The sequence below is a fragment of the Artemia franciscana genome, chromosome 11 (assembly GCF_032884065.1).
Source record: "Artemia franciscana chromosome 11, ASM3288406v1, whole genome shotgun sequence".
Taxonomy (NCBI): domain Eukaryota; kingdom Metazoa; phylum Arthropoda; class Branchiopoda; order Anostraca; family Artemiidae; genus Artemia; species Artemia franciscana.
Genome location: NC_088873.1, coordinates 5,568,378 through 5,593,529, shown reverse-complemented (window position 1 = coordinate 5,593,529; position 25,152 = coordinate 5,568,378). Strand labels below are relative to the sequence as shown.

The window sequence follows — 25,152 nt, the reverse complement described above, 5'->3', positions numbered from 1 at the left end:
ATCTACGATGCAGGTACATTTTAGGAGAAAATCCGGTTTCATAGCCACAAAGACAAAACTCAATTTAGTTTGCTAAGCACAGTGATAGAAGATAGTGTCTGAACATGGATTTTGAAATGAAGATTTGAGATTTTCCTAAGACTGAAAAAGAGGCAACTATATTTTTCTGGGATAAGGGGTTGTTGCCCACAACAAAACAGTTAGTCAATGGACACAAAATGACTTTATACTTTTACGAGAAGGAACGCATAGTGATAGAAGATACCTAACTTCACTCATTGAGTGTGTTCTGAATAATACAGAAGTACCATATATCTTCGTCTTTAAGATACGGTTACTGTCCTATTCTACTGTGTTACAGGAGTGCTTCATTTTCCGTTGGTTTAAATTTATGATATTTTCTTTCTTAAGGGAAAAACAGTATACACAGGGTTGTCACCTGTAGCACAAAAGTGCTGTTTAGGACTTGTCCCATTTTTATCCCAAATTTAGGGTTGCAACCAGTATTGGTTCTGGTACGTGGCTGTGGACTCGGGCATGTAGTCCTTGGGGTTGCTCAAAAGAAGAATTCCAATCATATGCGGGGAAAGCATATATTCGCTGGACGTTAAAATGTCCACAGTTCCAGTACCGTCTATTTTTTCTCTTTTTAAGGCTGGATTTTAAGGTATAAAATAGATTTTAAACAACAAGAGTTGCCACCTTTAGCACGAAAGTGATATTTCAGCTCAATTTCATTATGTTTAGCCCCTTATGTTTCATTATGTTTATCCCCTTTTTTAGGACTATCCCATCATGGTTAGCACTGTAACATGTGCTACACTGAATGTAGCACGTTTTCTCTTATAGGATAAAATTGAAAAGACAAACACATAAAATGCAAATACAGGATGTGTCACATATCAATATATTTGTCAGAACGCTTTTTATGCATGCCAATCATCTCAATACATTTAGATACAGGATATACGTGTGCGCGTACATTTTCCCATTCAGCGCTCTGATCAGCTCACCTTACATTTTTATTCCTTGACATTTAAAAATTAAATAAAAAAAACATTTTTTTCAACTGAAAGTAAGGAGCAACATTAAAACTTAAAACGACAAGAAATTAATACGTATATGAGAGGGCTCGACCCTCGTCAATACTTCGTTCTTTACGCTAAAGATCTAATTTTGTTCCAATTCTTTAAGAACGACCCTTGAATCACAAAGGCCGTTTAGTTAGAATACATAGCTCTTTTGAAAGTACTAAAAAAAAGACTAGGGGGCGAACCCACTCATATACGTAATAGTTTATGTTCGTTTTGAGTTTTAATGTTGCTCCTTACTTTCAGTTGAAAAACTATTTTTTTTAAATTTAATTTCTGATCGTTTTTTACATGATGCTGGGAAATCCGACGCCCCTTCATAGAAATGTCCCACCCCCAAAAAATTCCTCCATATAAAGATCCTCCCATATAACCCCTATCCCCATCCCACCCTCCCTACCACAAAAAATCCCCCAAAAACGTCTGTATACTTCCCAATAACCAATACTATATGTGAATCATGGACAAATACGTAGTTATTAGATAGCTCAAAGACGTAGTTATTAGATTTTTCAACTATGCTGAACAAAATGGCTATCTCAAAATTTTGATCGAGTGAATTAGGGAAAAATGAACACGGGAGGGGACCTAGTTGCCCTCCAATTTTTTGGTCACGTAAAAGGGTCCTAGAACTTTTAATTTCCGTTCGAAAGAGCCCTTTCGCGATTTTCTAGGACCGTTGGGTTCGATAAGATCACCTCTGAGAAAAAATAACGAATAAACACGCATCCGTGATCTTTCTTCCGGCAAACAATACAAATTCCACATTTTTGCAGATAAGAGCTTGAAACCTCTACAGTAGGGTCCTCTGATACGCTAAATCTGACGGTGTGATTTTCATTAAGATTCTATGAATTTTACAGGTTTTTTTTTCCTTTTTTTCGAAAATAAAGTAAATTTTCTCATGCTAGCAATTTTTGATGGGCAAGAATAAACTAGATGAAACTCATTTGAAATCCGATTCTTTTGGTGTATCTATTGACATTAAAATTCCGTTTTTTGGAGTTTCGGTTACTATTGAGCCGGGTCGCTCCTTACTTACAGTTCGCTACCTCGGACTGTATGAAAAGATTAAAAATTGACCTAAAAACTAATATAAGTGGATGTAAACGAACCATACGCGTACGCAACGACAGTTTTTTTTTTTATTTATTGTAGCACCAAAAATCACTCCGCGGCACGGAGATTTGGGCGATTGTAAAACTTTAGGAATTGGCCAGGGTTGCCACTCCTAGTGATTTATCACTATTTCTAGTGATTTTTTATGATGCCAAGTGATAGCTAGTGATTTATAGTGAAATTGTTCTAAAATTAGAGGTTTTTTCATAAATCTAGTGATTTTTCACAACGTAGCCCCGTAGATTCATGATTCACACGAAAAAATCCAACAAGAAGCTAATTAATAAAAAAATGCACAAATTAGTAATTCACTACAATTCCTAATTTGCTCCAGATTCGCATTTATGCAATTATACTGCCTTTGAAAATTCCGATTTCCCACCATATCAGATATAAACCCAGAGCGTTATTATCAAGATAATAGGTTAATAGCAAAATTGCAAAAATGCTCTATACTTCCTATTTCACAACATTTGCTCAGGTCAAATTTTAGTCTTCATATTTATGGTTTTTTCTCTCTGTAATCTAGCAGTTTTAAATTAGATTTTTTTTTCTGTTAAAACCTTTGTTAAAAAGTGGCGTGAATTGTGGATACGAATACACCCTCTACATCTACAAATAGAAAAGAAATGGAGTCATTGAAAAATAAGAAGGTGTACATTAAATATAATTTTCTAAATGAAAAAAGAAATCATTGAAAAGAAAATAGGACTAGTGCTTTTTATAATAGGAGCTGTAATATAACTAGATTGATTAAATTGATTTGATGATTGAAGTCGGTTGGGAGAAGTTGTCTAATGATTTTAATCTGATCGAAACTCCAGTAATTCTCCAAATTCTCTTATTGGTAATTGAAACACCTACTAAGCGCAGATAATGTCATATTCTTTACGTTTTCCCGATTTAGGTGCTATCATATCAAACAGTTTATGGTAAAGAACTGTAGAAATGGAGCAACAAGGCTCAATAGTAGCCGAAACTCTAAAAATGGAATTTTATATAAATCGATATATCGTCGGCTTATTATGTTGATTTCAAATATGTGAGGTTCATTAAGCATAGTTTTGCCCATAAAAGGCCAAGAAACTGTGAAAATTTTCCCAATTTTTGAAAAAGAAAGGAAACACTCACTAAAAGTCGAATTTTTTTAATTAAAATCAAACCATTAGATTCGACGTATCAGAGGACCCTATTGTAGAGGTTTCAAGCCCATATCTGCAAAAGTGTCGAATTTTTTACTATTTGCCAGAAGAAACATTACGGGGAACGTGTTAATTTGTTTTTCCCCAAGGGTGATCGTATCGAACCAACGGTCCTAAAACATCGGGAGAGGGCTCATTTTAACGCAAATTAAAATTTCTGGCGTCCCTTTTATTTGACCAAAGAATCGAACGGCTACTAGCCCCCTTCCCACGTCCCTTTTCCTCTAAAAAATGGTCGATCAAAGTTTGAGATAGCTATCTTGTCTAGACTAGTTGAAAGGCTCAAAAACTATACTTGTAGGTTGAACATGACCCACACAGCCCCTGAGGAAAGGTCTGAGGATGAAAGTATGCTAAGGATAATTTGCTAGGGATAACAAGGATAATCACGATCTGTGAAAACCCGTTTCATAGCAACAAAGACATATAACGGGTGATAGAATGCATTGAACTTGTATAACTTGAGTTATATTTTTTCACATTAAGGGGGGGGGGATAAGATTAGCTTACTTTAACCCCAAACGCCCTAATTTACTGAAGTATAAACCAAATTATTTTATTACATAAAGTAAAATATTATATTTTTATCATTTTTTGGCACATTTCATTAGGATTGACATAACTGTTCTTCTTGGGTGTGTTCCGTATAAATAACAAGTACCCCTTTTTTATATTAGAGAAGCAATGGGACCGATGCTTACAAAAATTTGTGAAGGTGGGGCCATTTTCAAAATTGTCGCAGGTGTCCCAGTAATTGTACTAGCTCAACTTGAGTAAAAACAAAATAGTTTAAATATTTCTTGGGAGAAAAAACTAGGTTTTTGGACCAACAAGGAAAAAATTAAAAAGAAAAAGCAAATATTTAAATTGGATCACCGATAACCAATTTTCAGTGATCGGGGTATAAGCCAAGGGTACCAATTCGGTAAAACACAGGGAGTAAGCAAGGATTTTGTTCTATTCTCTGCATAAAGATGCAAAAAAGCATTTCTCAGAATTTCAAGGGTAATTTCGCTTGAGAAAAAAACAAATATCAACCTAAATGTATTTTTCCACATTTAGGTGGTTAAATTCACCCCCTTCCTGTAGGTGTGCTTGTATAGAACATGGTAAAGAAACAAAACCATTATTTACTACAATGATCAAGAATATCATAATTCTAGTGATTTCTAGTCACTAATCTAGTTTTTTTTTTTCACTGGGTGGCAGCCCTGGAACTGACCGTGGTGGCAACCCTCCTTATACATGAAGCGTATGTAAGAAAGGGAAGCAAGGAACAGCCTCTGCTTTTTTATACTTTGTTGTCATGTCAAATTCGATCCAATAAAAAAAAACGCAAAACCCCACTGTTTTCTGTGTGTGTGATATTTTAAGGCAGTAAAAAGAAAAAAAAACTTTTTTTGAGACAGATTTTTTACAAGCAAGCTCTCTTTTTCTCTGTATATCACTGTCTAGCTTTAATAAGTTACAAACAACGTTTTAACAGAAAGTAATAGCTTTTCCTACCTTCGCATTATTAGACGAGCTGGACATAAATGAAATTACAAGTGGTTATACACATTAGGTTAAAAAAAAACATCACCCATATACGGTAAATCATTAGTCAGCTGACCATTATAATTACCAAAATTGAACAAGAACAAAATTTACCAGTCCATAATTGGTTTCAGTCCATTAAAATGAAAAGGACCACCATAAAGCTGTGACATTTTTTCAGAGACTGTAAGACTTGAATGCATTGCACTATTTTTGTTTTGTTTTTCAGACCATTTCAAATGGAAGGGGTGGTCGTATAAACTTCAGAGGGGACTCATTTGAAGGAAAATTGAAAGTTCTAGTGCCCTTTTTGAAAGTCACAAGTGATCCAAGGCACTCAGCTTCCCTGCCATCCCCCTTTTCCCTCAGTAATATCTGATCAAATTTGAGATAGCCATTTTGCTAAAACAATCCGAAGGCCAAACAACCATGCATCCGGGGTTGAAATAAACCCTCACGGCCCTCGGAGGTAAGGGATGTAAGTTAAGCAAGTTGCTCATTGCTTACATAAAATGTTGTTTTTTTTATGGGAAAAGGGACATATTTGATCCTGGGTCTCCAAAGAGGCTTAGGGTATTAAGGTGAAACTTCAAACATAAATGTTGAGAGGGATGTCGAACAAAACAAAAACACACTATGCTTATGCTGGTTGTCAAAAGGGCGCATTAGCAAATCCAAGGAACGGATGAGGGTACTAAGTTGAAACTTTCAGGATTGTAGGGAGTATGTTAAAGAGTGATTGAAGGGCCACCAAACTCATCTTGTCCTTTTTAGATGCCGCTCCTAAGGTCTAATCCAGGGGGTTACTGGATTGATCTTCACCCCTCCCCATGAAATTTTTTCCGACTATTATAAAAGTAGCAAAATGCATATAAAAAAATTTGTCATGCATTTTCAAATGTTTTGTGACCCCCCCCCCCACCCAGAAAAAACAACACCCCAACAAAATCCTAGATATGGCCTTGCCCCCTCCCCTCAGCACTAATTGAGATTTTGAAAAAGAACTAACAACTAAACCTCCAGGGATGCCGTGCCCCCACAGACCCCGGGACAAGGGCTGTAAGTCATGTAAGTTGCCCACTGTTTATATACAAGGTTCGTAATTGGGAAAAGGAGGCACGTTTGACCCTAGATTTCCAGAAAAGGCTGAGAGCATTAAGATGAAACTTTCAGGAAATGTTGAGGGGGATATCGAACACTATCAAAACACACTATGTGCACTGACGGCTGTTAAAGAGGTGTATCGATAATATCTAAGGAACAGCAGAGGAGTATTAAGTTGAAACTTCAGGGCATGTTAAGGGGAATGTTGTAAAGTAATCGGAGTGCAACAAGGCCACTTGTTTTTTTAGGTTCCCTCTCAACAATGATAGACAATTTGAAAAGAACTTTTATTCAGTAAAGTCAAAAGGTCTAACAATTATACCTGTAGGTATGCCACGCCCCTCAGAGGAGCTCCCAGGGCAAGGAATGAAGAATAAACGATTTGTCAAGCAATCTGCCAATTTTTTACATGCAGGATTTATTGGAAAAGGGAATGTTTGTTGTGTCCAAGAAAACTTTGTCCTCGGTGTTTGCAAAAGAGTTCCATTGAAACTTAACTCCTGTAATGAAACCCTCGTGCAACTGAACCCCCGTGTAACTGAGCCCTCGTGCAACTGAACCGTATTTAACTGAACCCCGTACAACTCAAAGCCATTTAATTGATCCTTCTTGCAACTGAACCCCGTAGAACCGAACCCGAGAACCGATCCCTCTTGTAATTAAACCCCTCGTGCAACTGAACCCCTATTTAACAGGAGCCCCATGGAGCTCAAACTTCGTGCAACTAATCCCCGTTTGACTGAAGAAGGAGTAAAAGGAACTTGAAAAAGATTTTTGTATTATAAAGTTAATAATTATTTTGATCAGAGGTAAAAGACAGTGGAACACTTAGGGGCTGGAGGAGATCGCCACGAAGCTGAGAAAAAAGTAAAACATGCACATGAAAGAACATACAGTGATTTATGATCAAGTAAAGGGATAACTCCTGAATGATTAGTTTCCTGAACGAGGTTTCTAGCTGTATTGTAAAGCTTAGGAAGCAGTTAAAATTGATCCAGGAAATACATATGGCTTCAATATTTAGCTTCAATAGATCGCAAACAATTTTTTCATCTGAAAGCAATAATTTTTGCTACCTGGGAATTAATATACAAACTGAACATGAATGAAATTACACCTAGTGACACGCCTCTGGTTACAATACACCGCCTATATATGGTACTCATTAGTCAGCTAACCATTATAATTACCTCAGTTAAATAAGAACAAAATTTACCGGTCCATAATTGGTTTCACTCCATTTAAAATGAAAGGACCACCATATAAGTGTACATAAAAGATAAATTTTTTGCTATGTTTAGTTAAATCACATCAATACGATTCACGGTGTGACGATTACACTAATGCTCTGTAATTATAAACTAATCATACAGAACCTATAAAGGTTTAATAGAAATTTCAAGGTTAAGCAGTTTTCCTGAGTGTATACAATGATTGCTGGAAAGTAACAATAATATATATATATATGTATATATATATATATATATATATATATATATATATATATATATATATATATATATATATATATATATATATATATATATATATATATAGTTAATTAAAAAGACATATATATGATATATTAGTTAAATAAAAAGACAAGTTGTTTCAACTGAAAGTAAGGAGCAACATTAAAAAAAGAAAAAGTTCTTTAAAAATACTTCGTATTCAAATGCAACCGCCATTGTGTTTTAGCAGTTTTCTCGAAGAATTTGGGCAAAAACTCAAACAGCAGCGTAAAAAGCAAATTTTTAGGAAGGAGTATCCCCCCTCGGATACGGAACAACTTCTGTTCGTTTTAGGTTTTAACGTTGCTCATTATTTTCAGTTGAAAAATTGTCCTTTTTAATTAAATTTCAAACCATATTTTATATCGTGTTAGGATATTACCATTTGAATTACCTTAGAAGTTTAAAATATTAGACACGACCATTGGGCGTAACAGTGACAATATGACGTTAAAAACAATAATTATAATCAACGGTCTTAGTCTTCTATGATGTTAAAAAATAATAATAATATTTTAAAATAATAATAATAAAATATAATAATAAAATACAATATAATAATATAATAATATTTTATATAATATTATTTTTATATAATTTTAATTTTTATTATTCATTTTTTTTAATTAATAATTTTTTAATTAAATTTCAATTACATTTTTTATTAATTATTTTTATAATAATTTAATTTACATAATTTTTATATAATTTTATATATTTCATATAATATAATATAATATAATAATATAATAAAATATAATAATATAATAATAATAATAAACAGAGCAACGTTTAAAGTATTCAAATTATACAGTACATGGTTCGGAAATTATAAAAGCAATACAAATACAGTTTGTAATACAATTACAAATTAATACAAGTTAAAATAGTTTATGCATGATTCGATTTACAGTTAGTGTGGGTTGAAAGAATTATTTAAAAAATCGAAAGTAGCCGAAATGTGAACTGTCAGTATTTTCATTCCCTCCTTCTAGGGAAAAATCACCTGACCCCTTCGTAATGGTCAGGTCTGTGTGAACCTAAGGGTAACACAAATAAGAACATACAAATACTGGTACTCAGAGTTACCAGATGCAGCATGTTTGCACCATTTAGGCGCCTTTTTGAGCCGGTTGCACGTTGAATTTTTCAAATTGGAACTTTGGGGGGGGGGGGTCGTTAATTATGTCACGGCAATTTTAAGCCAAATATCTGGCAACACTGCTGGTAGCCTACTATTGCAAAGTGGATGTCACTGTTGTCGACTGATGCAAGAGGGCAAAAGGAATAAGCATAAGTGTTCCAAGTGTGGTTTGAAAATAGTTTCAAAATGTGGTTTGAAAATAGTTTCAAATAGTTTCAAATATTTTAGTTTGAAAATAGTTTCAAGTTTGGTTACTTAAAAAGGCAACTAGAACTTTTAATATTTTACGAACGTTTTTCCTAGTAAAAGATCTACGTAACTTACGAGTTAGCTTACGTAACGAACTTCTGTATTCTGTTAGTGTTAAATTTTAATGCTGCTCCTTACTTTCAGTTGAAAAAACTGTTTCATATTTATTTTTGTATTGTTCTATTTTGAAATAAGGCTAGAAAATCCTGCGCTCCCTTCATGGAAATTTTCTTCCCCCATGACAAATTCATCCATGGAAAGTTCCCCCAACATAACCCCCTGTTCTCAACCCCCCCCCCCCAAACCAAAAATCCTCCTGAAAACGTCTGTACATTTCCCAATAACCATTACTATATAAACACTGATCAAAGTTTGTAACTTGTAGCCCCTTCCACGGGGATTCTGGTGGAATAAGTCGTCCCCAAAGACACAGTTATAAGGTTTTTCGACTATGCTGAATAAAATGGCTATCTCAGAATTTTAATCGGTCGACTGTGGGAAAATAATTAGCGTGGGAAGAGGCCTAGGTGCCCTCCAATTTTTTAGATCACTTAAAAAGGGTTCTATATACTTCATTTTTTTATATATAAATCACTTGTATATAACTTCATTTCCTTTGGAATGAGCCCGCTCGCAACATTCTATGACAACTGGTTCGATATAATCACCCCTGGAAAAAAAATCCATATTTTTGCCGATAGAAGCTTAACACTTCCACGGTAGGGTTCCCTGATAGGCTGATTCGGATGGGTGTAATTTTGGTTTTATTACTTTTATTGGGTGTTTCCCTCTATTTTCTAAAATAAGGCTATTTTTCTTAGACTCGTAATTTTAGATAGGTATCTCATATATTTAAAGTCAGCATTAAAATGCGATTTTGTTCATGTAGCTATTGGTATCAAAAATCCGTTTTTTAGAGTTTTGGTTACTATTGAGCCGGGTCGCTCCTTAGTACAGTTCGTTACCACGAACTTTTTAATAAAATGAAATAAATTTGTCACTTCGCTGCGAGCAATTATTTATATTATATTTTTCTAAATAGGTCTGCATGAAGTAAAAACCCGAAAATATGTACTTTTTATTTGTAATTTCCACAATTTTATACCGCGTCTCGTGGCAAATAATGATGACCAGACCACAGGCACACACGCAGGCGAGGGATTCACCCACCTTAAATTTGTATAATGCTTAATTTTCTCAGCGAAATGTTTAATTTTCCTGTGTTTTCTTGGTATTTCTTTCGTAAGAGTTGAACCCCCGTCCTCCAAAAAAAAAAAATCTCGAATAATAATTTCTCTAATTTTCTCCTCGAATAATAGTTCTTTTCCAAATAAATATTCCTATTTACTTGTCGAATTACGAAGAATGAATATACATTAATCATAATTTTCAGTGAGAAACCCCTTGAGTTTAATGACGGCAGTGAAATCTGATAACCTTGAGTGTTTGTCGATTTGCCGCGATTGACAAAGGACTGAAAAGAGAGTATAATTTCTGGACGTTTGCGCGGCCTTAATAACATTTTGTTTTTACCAAAATAAGTTTGGAATATCATTAATCCGTGCTAGAAACTTCAATACTAAAGAATATATTTCTTCAAGTGCACATATAACCTCGGATTGACAGTTTTATTAGTTTTAAGAAGTCTGTCTCTTATATGGAATTCCAGATCAATAAACAACACGTAACTAGAGCATTCTATTATAAGAGGCACTTTCCACCATCCCATAAAAAATATTGAATAAAGATTGTTGATCAGCAACCCGTTCCTGCGAACTTTGTGAATACATTTTTTACTTGGTCAGTAAACGCAGCAGTTTTACCGACTCCTGCTGTAATTTACAGATGGTGCCACAGTTTTCCGCATAAATAGTGACGGGACATATACCGAAATCTCAATCTCGGTCAGTAAATGAAGAGGTTTTACCAACTCGTGCAGTGGTTTCACATATGGTATTGAAACGAACATTACGGTAATTATAAAAAAACAGTCGTTAAAAATGACCAGCCGGTCATTAAAATTCCTCACACACCCCCCCCCCATACATTTTGGTTTGTAACGACCCTGACATGGGTAATTGAATATATATATATATATATATATATATATATATATATATATATATATATATATATATATATATATATATATATATATATATATATATATATATATATATATATATATATATATACATCATTATTGTCCTATTGCCCAAAAAAACACACAAGGGATCAATATGGAGTAGATGAAATGACAAAGAAAAGGAGAAAAAAGACAAAAAAAGAAGAACACAATCACAAATTAGACTATACTAACAGGAACAGATTCAAATATTTCTGCTAACACATAGCAGGATGGAGGGTATTTGTCGTATCAAGCCTAGAAAAATAGCGACCGCGACGTTAGTTAACCCGTAGCTAAAGCTCCTTTAGTTAACCTGTAGGCTGACACTAGTCCTTTTTTTCCAGTCCATAGGGGTATACACAAGAGAATTTTGGCGAAACGAAAATATACTGATCTAATAGTCTTGTTATGAGTAGCCGTAAACGTATTCCAAAATGGAGTCAATCGCGAAAGCGTTTTAGACAAGGGCGAGAACGCCTGCTGTCACAGCGAACTAGCGTACCCAACGCTTTTCTAAGCTTCTCGCTTAGATGAGAGATAAGGAGAGCCCTTGTCGTTTTTACATTATCCCCTATCGGGAGACCGAGCTACTTAATACTAGCAGATAACTGAACACTCTGATTTCCAAACTGTACGCATCCGACATCACCGACAGATTTGCCGAAAACAAGGACCTCGCTTTTTAATATATATATATATATATATATATATATATATATATATATATATATATATATATATATATATATATATATATATATATATATATATATATATATATATATATATATATATATATATATATATATATATATATATATATATATATATATATATATATATATATATATATATATATATATGGTATTATAAGTAACCCGGGGTATTATAAGAAACCCCCGGGTTACATAAGTAACCCGGTTAACTAAAGGAGCTTAACTAAGGAGCTTTTCCTCCTCAACGCCCGCTCTTTACTCTAAAGTTTTTTACTGTTTTAAAAAGTAGAGTTAAGAGAAAGAGTTAAGCTTTAGCGTAAAGAGCGGGGCGTTGAGGAGGAAATGCCCCTTTCATATACGGAGTAATTTCTGTTCGTTTTAAGTTTTAATGTCGCTCCTTACTTTCAGTTAAAGAAGATTTTCTTTTTATTTAATAATATAAAAGAGCAATAACGGATGGATCTTTCAATACTGGCTTCCAATGCTCAAACTATCTTTAAAATCAGTTAATTAGTGCTATCTTCTCCCTACAAGCTGGCTACAATGCTAATGAGCAGAGTTTTTGTGGTCACCCTGAATCCTACCCTGGGGTTAGATTTTTTTTTTCTTTTTAATACGACTCCTACTCGTGGGTGCGTTCAAAATACACATGAGCTTGCTGACTTTCACACCTTCCAAATTAAAATGGATATTTTCCCCCAAAAATACTATTTATTGGCGAAAAGTGTCAACATATCATCTAAGATGAAAAGGTGTAATTTTGAAAGGAATAGTGTCGAAATGACAACACTGTTTCTGCATACTATATAATAGTACAAATTCGTAGTAGCTCATATTTTTTTCTGTTCTCTATTCCTGCCCCTTCATTCTACTGAAAAATTTCTCAATTCATCCATAAGCACTACATTTTTCAGTACAAACAGGGGGCCCATAAAATTCTCATCACGGGGTCTTCTACCTGGCCCCACCTAAATATTTCAGAATGTTTACTTATGTTGATTAAAAACAATACATATTTCAAACCAAAAATGAAAAAGAAAGGGCGAACAATTAAAAAAAAAAAATAATAAATAAATCAAAGTCTCTGACCAGAGAAAATAAGAGTCAAACAAAAACAAAATCTTTAGAATGTCCAAAACATTTATATGGTAAGAAATGATGGTGCTTCTTTTTATAGTAAACCATAATTTTTTCAAACTTGGGTCTTCTTCTTAAAATGTGGGTAGTTAAATCCCCTTCCTCCAAAAAAAATGTAAATGGTGCCTTAAATTCTTTGTTGTTAGCATAGGAGAAAATCTTCAAAAAAAGGTGGAAGAATAATTTAGGCATTTTCATGTCGGCTTTTTTTAATATCCTTTTTAGGTCTAACATAGTAATGCAAACAAACTAACAAAAGTGAAGTATTGGGTAGTTTAAATCCCCTTCCTCCAAAAAAAAATGTAAATGGTGCCTTAAATTCTTTGTTGTTAGCATAGGAGAGAATCTTCAAAAAAAAGGTGGAAGAATAATTTAGGCATTTTCATGTCGGCTTTTCTTAACATCCTTTTTAGGTCTAACATAGTAATGCAAACAAACTAACAAAAGTGAAGTAGCAAACACCTCGACACTCCACGGAGAGGGGGAGTGTCCATTTAATACCAAAACATCGATCCTAAACTCAAATCAAATACACCAGCCAACCGTTTGGAAAAACCATATTTAATCAGAATGAAGAGAGATCCCACTTTCAAAAACCGCGTACACCAGGAGGCATACGTCACGCGTGACAGAAGTATGCCAGGTATAACACAAAGTATGGCAACACGTTGGGGTAGAAGGGATGCCAGGTTTGGTGAAACAAGTAGCTTTTCAAGATCTACATAAGTTGGTTTTGAGTGGATAGCCCTGCATACTAGAAATGCTACCTACATTCTTTTTTTCTCCACCAGATCGGGAGGGAGTTTGGGTGGCCACCGACTCCTTTCGAGAAACTTTACAGACATCGGTTAGTTTACATCCTTCAGTCGCTCCACTATCTCGCACTTCTGTGTTCTGTTTAAGTGTCTGTAAAAAAGGATTACAGATTAATCAGGCAGACTTACTTTAGCAAAGTGGTTCTCGTTCCAAAAATAAACAGACTTGTTTATTGGAAGTGTCTTGAAAGATTTTACCACAGAAAATTTAAGAGCTTAAGTAATTAATAAAAAAGAAATAGCTTGGCTTCAGCTACACTATACCAAAGAAATTAGATTTTAAAAAAGTTCGAGAGTCTGGCAATTTCGAGAGGTTGGAGACGCTCTTTCGGCAATTTGGTAGTTTTGGCAATTCAAATATAGGATGCACAAAATATTTATGTCCTAAAATCCGGCAACTCTTTTGTGCTAATTTCGTAAATGAATTTTAAAGGCGACACTGATGATTTATTTTCCTATTCACTTTATCATAGCAAAATAATAAAGATTTTTATTATTTGATTCATTTCGTCCAATATTTTGCATTTATATTACTTATTTTGTACCTTGCGCGCCAAAAGAAACTGTTAGCATGCCATTTTTGGCTCATGTGGCGGATAGCTATTTAGGTTACTATTTGGTGTGATATAACAATTAACTATTTAGCGGACAAAATTCAGAGAACTCTTTCAAGCAAATTAATGTCACAATTTTGTTTTAAATGCCACGTGTTATTTGTTTTCTTATAAACACGCCAAATAAGAATTCTATTACTTAGTTTTAGTCTTGTAATATTTATATTTTATATTTACATTATTCATTTTGCACGTTGCAAGCCAACCAAAACAGTTGACGTGCCCTGTCTGGCACTCGTAGTGAAGGGTACTCTACACGAGTCCATGTTTATATTATTTAATTTTTATACTTTGCTTGCCAAAACAAAACATTGGCTTGCCATGTTTGGCCCATTTGACAAAGGCTTCTAGGGCCTACTTAATTAATGATTGTCATCCTGTGATCTCTCACACCCTTACTGTTTACCTCCCCAAGGTTTCTCCACATCCCATTAATAGCCGAGTCAACTCTGGCTACAGAGTCACCCCACTGGCCCCTGTTCCAAATCAAATAACCAGCGATGCCAGGACATGAACCCTTGTTCTCATAGACAAGGGATTTCAAGTCTAGCGTGTTAACCACTCGGCTAAGCGGCTCTTATGAACAGGATTAAAAGATGTTTTTATGATAGTCTTGTAGATGAGGCTCTGGAAGGCTAAACATCAAAGATCCTTATGTAACAGTATCCTATATTGCCCACTCTCTATCTCATGCTGTTGCTGACTTTCCAGAATGTTATATGAGTTTTCGTTTCCTTCAATTTCGTTCATCACGATCCTCTGCAAGGAATTGTTTTTTAAAATTTCAATAAGAGGTGTCTTGAACTATCACAATGATCTGTTTGCAGATGAGCTCAAATAACTATTATATTTTTTCTATAGGTTGTCAAAGGAAGTCAATTGGACTGGTCAAAACTAGAACGTTCTCAAATAGGATAAATAGAGGTTATGAGCAATTATTTAGAGGAAAGGGAAACTTTGAAGGACGGACAAAGTAAACAGAAAGCTCTAAACAAAGTGGAGAGTGTCCACAGCTATGTTGGATTCAAGTGGCTTAGTACTGCGATGAGCCGTTGTTAGCTACAGCACAAGAAGATCCGAAATAAGTATTTCAAACATAACGAGAAAAAGTGTTTCATCTATCACCCTAGACAAGATCATGAATGGGTCAACCAAAGTTTAGCGGAGATATTAGGCTCTGCAAGTTCGAAACAGTCTTTAAACCATGTTTGAAACACTGCGCTAACAACTGCACCTTAGTTCCATTTCAGGAAGTTCAGGAAAGACATTCTACGCAGATTAGAATATGTAACAGTTTCACTTAATTGAGTCTAAAAACGTGACATTTCATATATTTCCACGCCCTGAGAAGCATGCCCGCCCGCACACTAACTTTCGGGTTGTCTCAAATTTTAACACCAATCTTAAAGTTATTCCTTCGCTCCATAATCAAAAATAAATCCTCCTCTGATCCGTCCAAAGACTTTGCCTAGGAAAACTTTGAGAAAAAGAAAGCTAAACTTTTTAGGGTACTTTTGTATTATATGATTCACTTTCGAGAATTTGGAACTACATATCATAAAATAACCCGTAAAATCTACATTGTAGGTAAATTTTTATTAAATATTTAATATATAGAGACGGTATTTTGGTTGGGTTAGGTATTTAATATAATGAGTTCTGTGCGACCCCCCTACCATAATTCTTTGTTGTAGTTTTCAAAATTGTATTACAAAAATATTGTACTTTCATCATATTTTTTTATATTTCATTAGGATGAACCTAACTTCACTTCTCAAGTGAGTAACATATAATACACAAATACATAAAATAAAATGTACTTTTGAACCTTCCGACTAAATATAAGGGTGGGCCAAAAGTCACTGACCCTTTTTATTTTTTAAAATCTTTTTTATTTCTATGATTTTTATTTTCTTAATATCTTTTTTTTCAGATCCTGGAAATTAATTATGAAGAGATTTAGTTCCGAACAACGTACGGTATTACATAAAAAAACTAGTTTTTTTTAACTGAAAGTAAGGAGCGACATTAAAACTTAAAAACGAACAGAAATTACTCCGTATATGAAATGGGTTGTCCCCTCCGCAATCCCTCGCTCTTTAGGCTAAAGCTTTTATTTTATTTAAAGCAGAATTGTGGCAAAGATTCAAACTTTAGCGTAAAGAGCGAGGGATTGCGGAGGGGACAACCCATTTCATATACGGAGTAATTTCTGTTCGTTTTAAGTCTTATTGTCGCTCCTTACTTTCAGTTAAAAAAAAACTAGTTTTTTATGTAATTAATGCATGTTTGATTTTGGCTCTCCACACACAAATTATTAAAATGAAATTTGCATATTAATTCCTTTTTTGGCTAAATGGCTTTCTCTTAGTTTTGATCAGACGATTTTGAGAAATAAGGGATGGGGAAGGAGGCCTAGTTGCCATGCAATTTTTCGGTTACATAAAAAGGCAACAGTAAATTTTAATTTTTAACGAATTTTTTTATTAGTAAAAAATATACGTAACTTTAAAATAAACTTACGTAACAAACTTTTATATTCTTTAATTTTTATTATGTATATGAGGGGGTTTGTAACCTCGTTAATACCTCGTTCTTTACACTAAATCGTAAGTTGTGTCCCAATTCTTTAAGAATGACCCCTGAAACAGAAAGGCCGTAGAATAAATAGTTGAAATTACTAAAAATACTATAGCATAAAAAGCGAGGTATTTATCTCCTCCTAAATACCTCGCTCTTTATGCTAAAGTATTTTTAGAACCCTTCATATGCGTAATAATCTCTGTTCGTTTTAAGTTTCAATGCTACTCTTTACTTTCAATTCAAAAAACTTTTCCATGTTTATTTATTTTTTTTATAGTAATTTTAGAAAATCCTGCGCCCTTTTCATTGAATTTCTGTTCCCCCATGACATATTTCTCCAAGAAAAAATCTTCCTACATAGCCCCCTCCCCTCAACCCGACCCCCAAAACAAAACAAAAATCCCCTGAAAACGACTGTACACTTCCCAATAACCATTATTATATGTAAACACTGGTCGAATGTGTAACTTGCAGCCCCACCCCCAGGGACTGTGGGGGAGTAAGTCATTCCCAAAGACATAGTTCTTATGGTTTTTTACTATGCGGAACAAAATGGCTATCTCAAAATTTTGATCTGTTGACTTTAGAGAAAAATGAGCGTGGGAGGGGGTTTAGGTGCCCTCCAATTTTTTTGGTCACTTAAAAAGGGCACTAGAACTTTTCATTTCCGTTAGAATGAGCCCTCTTGCGAAACTCAAGGACCTGGACCTGGGAAAAAAATAAATAAATAAACACGCACCCGTGATTTGTCTTCTGGCAAAAAATATGAAATCCCACATTTTTGTAGATTGGACCTTGAAATTTTTTCCATCGGGTTCTCTGATACGCTGAATGCGATGGTGTGATTTTCGTTAAGATCCTATGACTTTTAGGGGTGTTTCCCCCTATTTTCCAAAATAAGGCAAATTTTCTCAGGCTCGTAACTTTTGATGACAAAGACTAAAATTTGATGAAACTTATATATTTAAAATCGGCATGAAAATCTGATTATTTTGATACATCTTTTAGCGTCGAAGTTCCGTTTTTTAGAGTTTCGTTTACTATTGAGCCGGGTCGCTCCATACTACAGTTCGTTACCACGAACTGTTTGATACGTACGTGATAGAAAAACAAGTTCCATCGCCTTGACATTATGATACTGAAACTTCATGCATATAACTGTTAAAATAAAAAAGTTATTTAGAACTGAAATAGGTCAGTGACTTTTGGCTCCACGTATATTTACCCCCATGTTAAACATTTTATGACTCTCCCAAATTTTTTCATTGTGAATTAGTTGAGTTGCAACTCAGTAAGTTGAATTTGAAAGCAGTAAACTCTGAAGCCTAACAGGACATAAATACGTTCATACGTACAAAAAGTCAAAGTGTTTGTGCATAAAACCGAACTTTTTGGAAGGACCAGAGAATTATTGTAAGGTAAATGGACGTAATCAAAAAATGTGTTCTGGCCCAACTATCAACTTTTTGTGCATTTCCCCGTTTACTTTAAGATTGTCAAACAGTTCGTGGTAACGAACTGTAGTGAGGAGTTACCCGGCCCAATAGTAACCGAAACTCTAAAGAACGGAATTTTGATACCAATAGTTACATAAAAAGAATCACATTTTAACACTGATTTTAAATATATAAGTTTAGTCTTACTAATTACTAAACAGAAATTACTCCGTATATGAAAGGGGTTGTCCCCTCCGCAACGCCTCGCTCTTTACGCTAAATTTTTTTTTATTGTTTTAAAAAGTAGAGGTGTGACAGAGTCAAACTTTAGCGTAAAGAGCGAGGCGTTGCGGAAGGGACAACTCCTTTCATATACGGAGTAATTTCTGTTCGTTTTAAGTTTTAATGTCGCTCTTTACTTGCAGTTAAAAAAACTTGTTTTTTTATTTAATTAATGTACGGGCCCGGGTTCCCTCCGATTCTTCTACACAAAAAAAAGGGACATAAAAATAAAATTCAAAGCAATGGACGTATCAACGAAATGCATCAACTAAACTTGCCAGAGCGAAAGTGCCACCGAATCCCACATAGCCTTCCATCATTCAAAAGTTCTTCACAATTTTGTAGAGTGATAAATTGGTGTTTACATAAGTAGTAGCAAACAGTTAACACCAAAGGATTTGGAGTTTCATTTACAGGCGAAACTAAAAAGACACACTGAACCAAGAGAAGTTTTCACGTTTTATCTTCTTCTGGATAATATAAACAATTGCTATTTTGAATCCATGTCACTCCTTAAACACAAGGCAGACTGGAAACAATAACAAAAGAACTAAAACACACACGAATTCAGATTATAGACTTGCAATCTATAATTCTACGATTCTACAATGTTCACAAAAAAGCTCATAATTAAGTGCATTTAAGAATAAATATAAAAGATATGTAAGTTAACACTTACAATCCTTTAATGTGCTCCGTAAGAGAACTGAACATCAAAAAAAGTAATTACTACTGCCCTTGCAATTGAAAAATTGAGACCTACTAATACTACTACTACTGCTACTAATAACTCACTGCAGCACCAAGCCACCTGAGGCCAACACAGCTACGGACGTTCCTCCTCCAACCTGATCTATTTAAAGCCTCCCTATTTACACCCTCCCAGGAAGTTCCCATTTCCTTTAAATCTTTATTTATGACATCCTCCCGACCCAGACAAGGACGACCTGCTTTCCGTGTAGCCCCAGACGGTTGGCCAAAAAGGACAATCTTCAGTAATCTGTCATCCTTCATCCGTAGAACGTGGCCTAGAATTGAGACTTCAGTTGAATAGATCCACCATGACATAGGTAAATTATTCTGTTTTCACAAATTTAGAAAAAGATTGAATCTTGAACAAGAAAACTTGAATAGAAGATGTCTAGAGATTTCGACAAGATCAATGATGATGCGGTTGTAGGTATAATAAAATCGGAGTAGTCTGTTATATGTAGGCTATTTATAAAAATTATGTTTTATCTTCTACCAAAAACACAAAGCCCCATGTATTACGATCTATCAGCCTCACCATCAACATGTAGGTGACGTTTTTACACATTTACTGGTTATTTTGAAGAAAAGGAATTATAGTCATTTAAGAATCATTCGTTATGCTCTGTTTATTGTTCCCCTAAATGTTCTGAGGAAAAAAACTCAGCAGAAAACGATATCTATTGAGAAAGAGAAAGAAAAGAGAATTGATTGAGAAAGAAAAATGTAAACATGAAAAGGCTTCTTTTACAAAGTAAATCTTTTTTTTTTCTTGTTACTTCAGTCTTAGAACGTGTATAGGAGAAAAACTAAGCAAGTCCATTAAAATACAGAAAAGATAAAAGAAGTCACATTCAAAATACATAACCCCTCACATCACAGCGTTCGAAAACTGAAAATTTATACAAATACTAAATTTCGTGATATTTAAAAGCTTACATTCTCACGATGTTCATGCCTTTTTAACTTTTGCCTCCTTCTCGCAACAGCTTCTATAGACTTACCCAGAAAATTTTCTGCTAGCGTAATTAATCCTTCCATCGGATCCATTTTTGTTCTATTTTGTGATTTTGGGCATTCAGCACACCTAGACCTAAGACACCCTAGCTGCAGACCCCATACTGATTGCTATGTTCAGCACTTTCTCTGAGTCTAAAACTGATCTCTTACAGTATTAAATATAAAAAAAAAACTAATTTTTATAGCTAAAAGTAAGGAGCGACATTAAAACTTAAAACGAACAGAAATTACTCCGCATATGAAATGGATTGTCCCCTCCGCAATCCCTCGCTCTTTACGCTAAAGCTTTTAATTGTTTTAAAAAATAGAATTGTGGCAAAGAGTCAAACTTTAACGTAAAGAGCGAGGGATTGCTGAGGGGACAACTCATTTCATATACGGAGTAATTTCTGTTCGTTTTAAGTTTTAATGTCGCTCCTTACTTTCAGCTAAAAAAATTAATTTTTTTTTATTTAATTTCTGAATGTTTTTGAATTAATGCATGTTTGGTTTTGGCTCTCCGCACATAAATTATTAAAATGAAATTTGTATATTAATTCTTTTTTTGGCTAAATGTCTTTCTCTTAGTTTCGATCAAACGATTTTGAGAAATAAGGGGTGGAGAAGGAGATCTAGTTGCCCTCCAATTTTTCGGTTACTTAAAAATGCAACCAGAACTTTTAATTTTTAACGAATATTTTTATTAGTAAAAAATATACGTAACTTAAGAATTAACTTACGTAACAAACTTTCATAATCTTATATTTTTATTATGTATATGAGGGGGTCTGTACCCTCGTTAATACCTCGCTCTTTACACTAAATCGTGAGTTTTGTCCCAGTTCTTTAAGAATGATCCCTGAATCAGAAAGGCCGTAGAATAAATAGTTGAAATTACTAAAAATACTTTAGCATAAAGAGCGAGGTATTTATCTCCTCCTAAATACCTCGCTCTTTATGCTAAAGTATTTTTAGAACCACTCATATGCGTAATAATCTCTGTTCGTTTTAAGTTTCAATGCTAATCCTTCCTTTCATTTGAAAAAACATTTTCATGTTTATTTTTCATTGTTTTCTTATAGTAATGCTAGAAAATCCTGCGCCCTTTTCATTGAATTTTTCTTCTCCCATTCCTCCAAGGAAAGATCCTCCAACATAGCCCCCTCCCCTCAGCCCCACCCCCAAATAAAATAAAATCCCCTTGAAAACGTCTGTACACTTCCCAATAACCAGTACTATATGTAAACACTCGTCAAAGTTTGTAACTTGCAGCCCCTACCCCAGGGATTGTGGGGGAGTAAGTCATCCCCAAAGACATAGTTATTATGGTTTTCGACTATGCTGAACAAAATAGCTATCTCAAAATTTTGATTCGTTGACTTTGAGAAAAAAATGAGCGTGGGAGGGGGCCTAGATGCCCTCCAATTTTTTTGGTCACTTAAAAAGGACACTAGAACTTTTCATTTCCGTTAGAATGAGCCATCTTGCGACATTCTAGGACCACTTGGTCGATACGATGAGCCCTGGGAGAAAAAAAAACAAACAAACAAACAAATAAACACGCACCCGTGATTTGTCTTCTGGCAAAAAATACAAAATTCCACATTTTTGTAGATAGGAGCTTGAAACTTCTACAGTAGGGTTCTCTGATACGCTGAATCTGATGGTGTCATTTTCGTTAAGATTCTACGACTTTTGAGGGGTGGTTCCTCCTATTTTCTTAAATAAGGCAAATTTTCTCAGGCTCGTAACTTTTGATGGGTAAGACTAAACTTGATGAAACTTATATATTTTAAATCAGCATTAAAATTCGAATCTTTTGATGTAGCTATTGATATCAAAATTCAATTTTTTAGAGCTTTGGTTACTATTGAGCCGGGTCGCTCCTTACTACAGTTCGTTACCACGAACTGTTTGATATCATCCAAAGGATTTCAAAAATCAATTAATGTCGAGAACCCACAAAATTCAGTATAATTATCACAGACTGTTAGATTCTAATCTTGAAGTCGTTTGTAAAATTTAAATTTTTCAGCTATTATTAATAATTGGAGGGCTCAAGCGTTCGCTTTTGATTTTTAGGCAAGTGAAATGAGATTTTCCAAAAAGCAGTAAAGTCCTGGACCACAAGCTGTCAAAAATATTGTCTTTTCCTTAGCATCTGGTTCAAAACCTCAGTATTTAATATAACTGTCTACATCTTGTATATCCAATATCTTCGTCGCCTATTGGTACTTTTCCTAGCCCTAAGCATGTAAGCTTTCACTCGTAGAGATTCATAGTAGTCAACATAGGCCACTAGACTGAAACCAAACAGCACAGAAAACAGAGATCTAGGATGATTCATTCATTCGATGAATCACCCATAGCACCTGACGACTATCAAATCAAAAGAAAATCACTGCAATATGTTAATCAGGCAAGTAAGCAAGGATTGATCTTGGCATCGTCAGATGTCATCGGTCTCTAAGTTAGCACACACACAAGACAGAATGTTTAGCAATAAACCACTCGAATCCTTTGCTAATTGCAAACCTAGTGGAACCTGAAAGAAAGTTGATAGTTTTAGATAGCTTGATTCTCAGTTTTGTGGTGATGGATCTACAGACGCTGATAGCGTCAGACGCTGATGGATCTACAGACGCTGATGGATCCAGCAGATAGCGAAGATAGCTTTTGAATCCTTTCGCACACCATTATAGAACGAATCTATATACGGCATTGGTCAGGACCATTCTTCTTTGCGGATGCGAAAAACGGTCAATGAGCCAGTAGTACGAAAATGCACGGAAGGCGCTTAAACATGAATTCTGATAATTTTCTGCATGAAAATTTTTCAAATTTACCTGCAACACCGAAAACCTAGCACAAAAATACTGGAAATACGCGTAGACAGAGGTATGTCGTCTCATAGTAAAAAAACAGCACCTGTAACGGCTCGGAAATGTCTTGCAGAAGCCAATCAAGTACCTAGATTCCCAAATACGTCTAGTTGAGTCTCTCAGCCCCTAAAAGAGACGTTGGAGAGAAAAAAGAACAACAGATGAACCTAGTCAAATTAGACCTCAACCCTTTTGAATCCTTCGGAGAGTTCAGCAACGAATGGGCAACTCGGTAGATCCTGTCCGCAAGGTGGCCGGGAGCAAGGCGTTGAATATGGATCAGACAGATCCCAGAGATCCTCGAAGTTGGAAGTGGCAGAAGTAACCGACATTTCAGTGGGCGAAGAGGTTTTCTTCTTTCCATCTCTCGTACGTATTCTTTCTCCCTTCGGCGCTGACTTTGAATTTAAAGTGTTTCATAGGAGTGAAAATTTATATATTGCCGTAGCTAAAGAACGGTTTTGTATTACTTCTCATCAGCAAATGATGTTGATGCTGAAATTTCCAAGCATTCATTAAAGGGCTCTTTTAATTTTGAAAGAGGAAAAATAGAGAAACAACTTAGAATTTGCAAGGAAATTCCAAGGAATGCAAGGAAATTGCATCAGGAAAAGGAAATTGCATCAGGAATCAATGGGACGCCGCATTAAGGCTTCAATAGTGGGAGCATTCTGCAAAACAACAACACAAAAAAATAGATCCACTTGGCACAATAAGTATGTATACATGTCACACCTCGACCAAACATGGTGAGCAGTAACAGCGAGAGTTCTATTTTTGTCATTTTGTGACTAAAAGCCGAATAGAGCTCTTCGGAGAAAGTTTAAAAGACTGACCAAAGTTAGTGGAAATCAGACTAAGTGTTCTAAGTGGTCATATATTTTTGGAGTCAGGAAATAGTCTAGCCTCTATTATGGGAGGTGGAGAATATCCCTATATTATTGTCATCAGCATCTGCAAGAAAATATTGTCGTATCTCAACCAGACACGGTGGGATTTCAAAGCTAATGTCCTAATTGTGTCTTTGATAAATCCATACCCGATCTGACCTAAGGGGAGGGAGGAGAGGGAGGGAGGGGGCCTAAGGAGGGAGGGTTTTTGAATGATTGCCTTCACAACGGGGCTTTCAGCTCTAACCCATAATGAAAGAAAAGTAAGAAGAAGGGCCCTAGTTGACTCTTTTTGGTGGATTATCCTCTTTATGGTCAACCTCCGGGGGGAATGGATTCCTAAATTCTTGATATCACATACAAAACAAGTTGTCGAATCTCAACCAAAGTTGCGAAGAAATCACAATAAGCGTAATATTTTTGCCTTTAGTTTCTATACCTGATACAAATAGTCGAATTACCTAAATTATTAATTACTCAATTAACAAAGCTTATTTTCAAATTCAAAACATTGGAGGGCTTACGAGGGGTTTACAACGTTGACATATAATTATTTCCGTGCATTATTACCTAGGAATTATTATGGGAGAATCGTAATTATAGCTCATAAAATAACGATTAAGAGCTTGTAAGTAAAAAAGGAAGGGGGTCCTTGGACCCTGCCCCATCCAAATACTGCGATTTACTATTGTTCCCATTATTATTATTATATTAATTACCTGTTTCAAGTGGCTTCAACAAACTTGGGTATCTCCAAGATAGATTTCTCCGTAAGCTTATGACGATTTCAGATCTTTTTTTATATGTATATTGATCGAGTTTTTTTTTTAATTAATTGAAATTAGGGTACTTATTTTTTATAGCCACCACACTCAAGGAGTGAAGCTAGGTTAACCCTAATGAAATATGCCAGAAAATGATGAAAATAAAATACATTAGTAACAAATTATGGAAACTATAACAG

At 34.9% G+C, this 25,152-nt stretch overlaps 1 protein-coding gene across 1 annotated transcript in view; it reads right to left on the bottom strand.

The window, feature by feature from the left end:
* LOC136032725 (uncharacterized) overlaps positions 1–25,152 on the bottom strand; it is a gene marked incomplete in the record, with an annotated part of 160,949 nt that overhangs the window by 85,134 nt on the left and 50,663 nt on the right. The window contains 1 exon segment of the mRNA XM_065713042.1: positions 13,709–13,843. Coding sequence (XP_065569114.1) covers positions 13,709–13,843 — 135 coding nt within the window.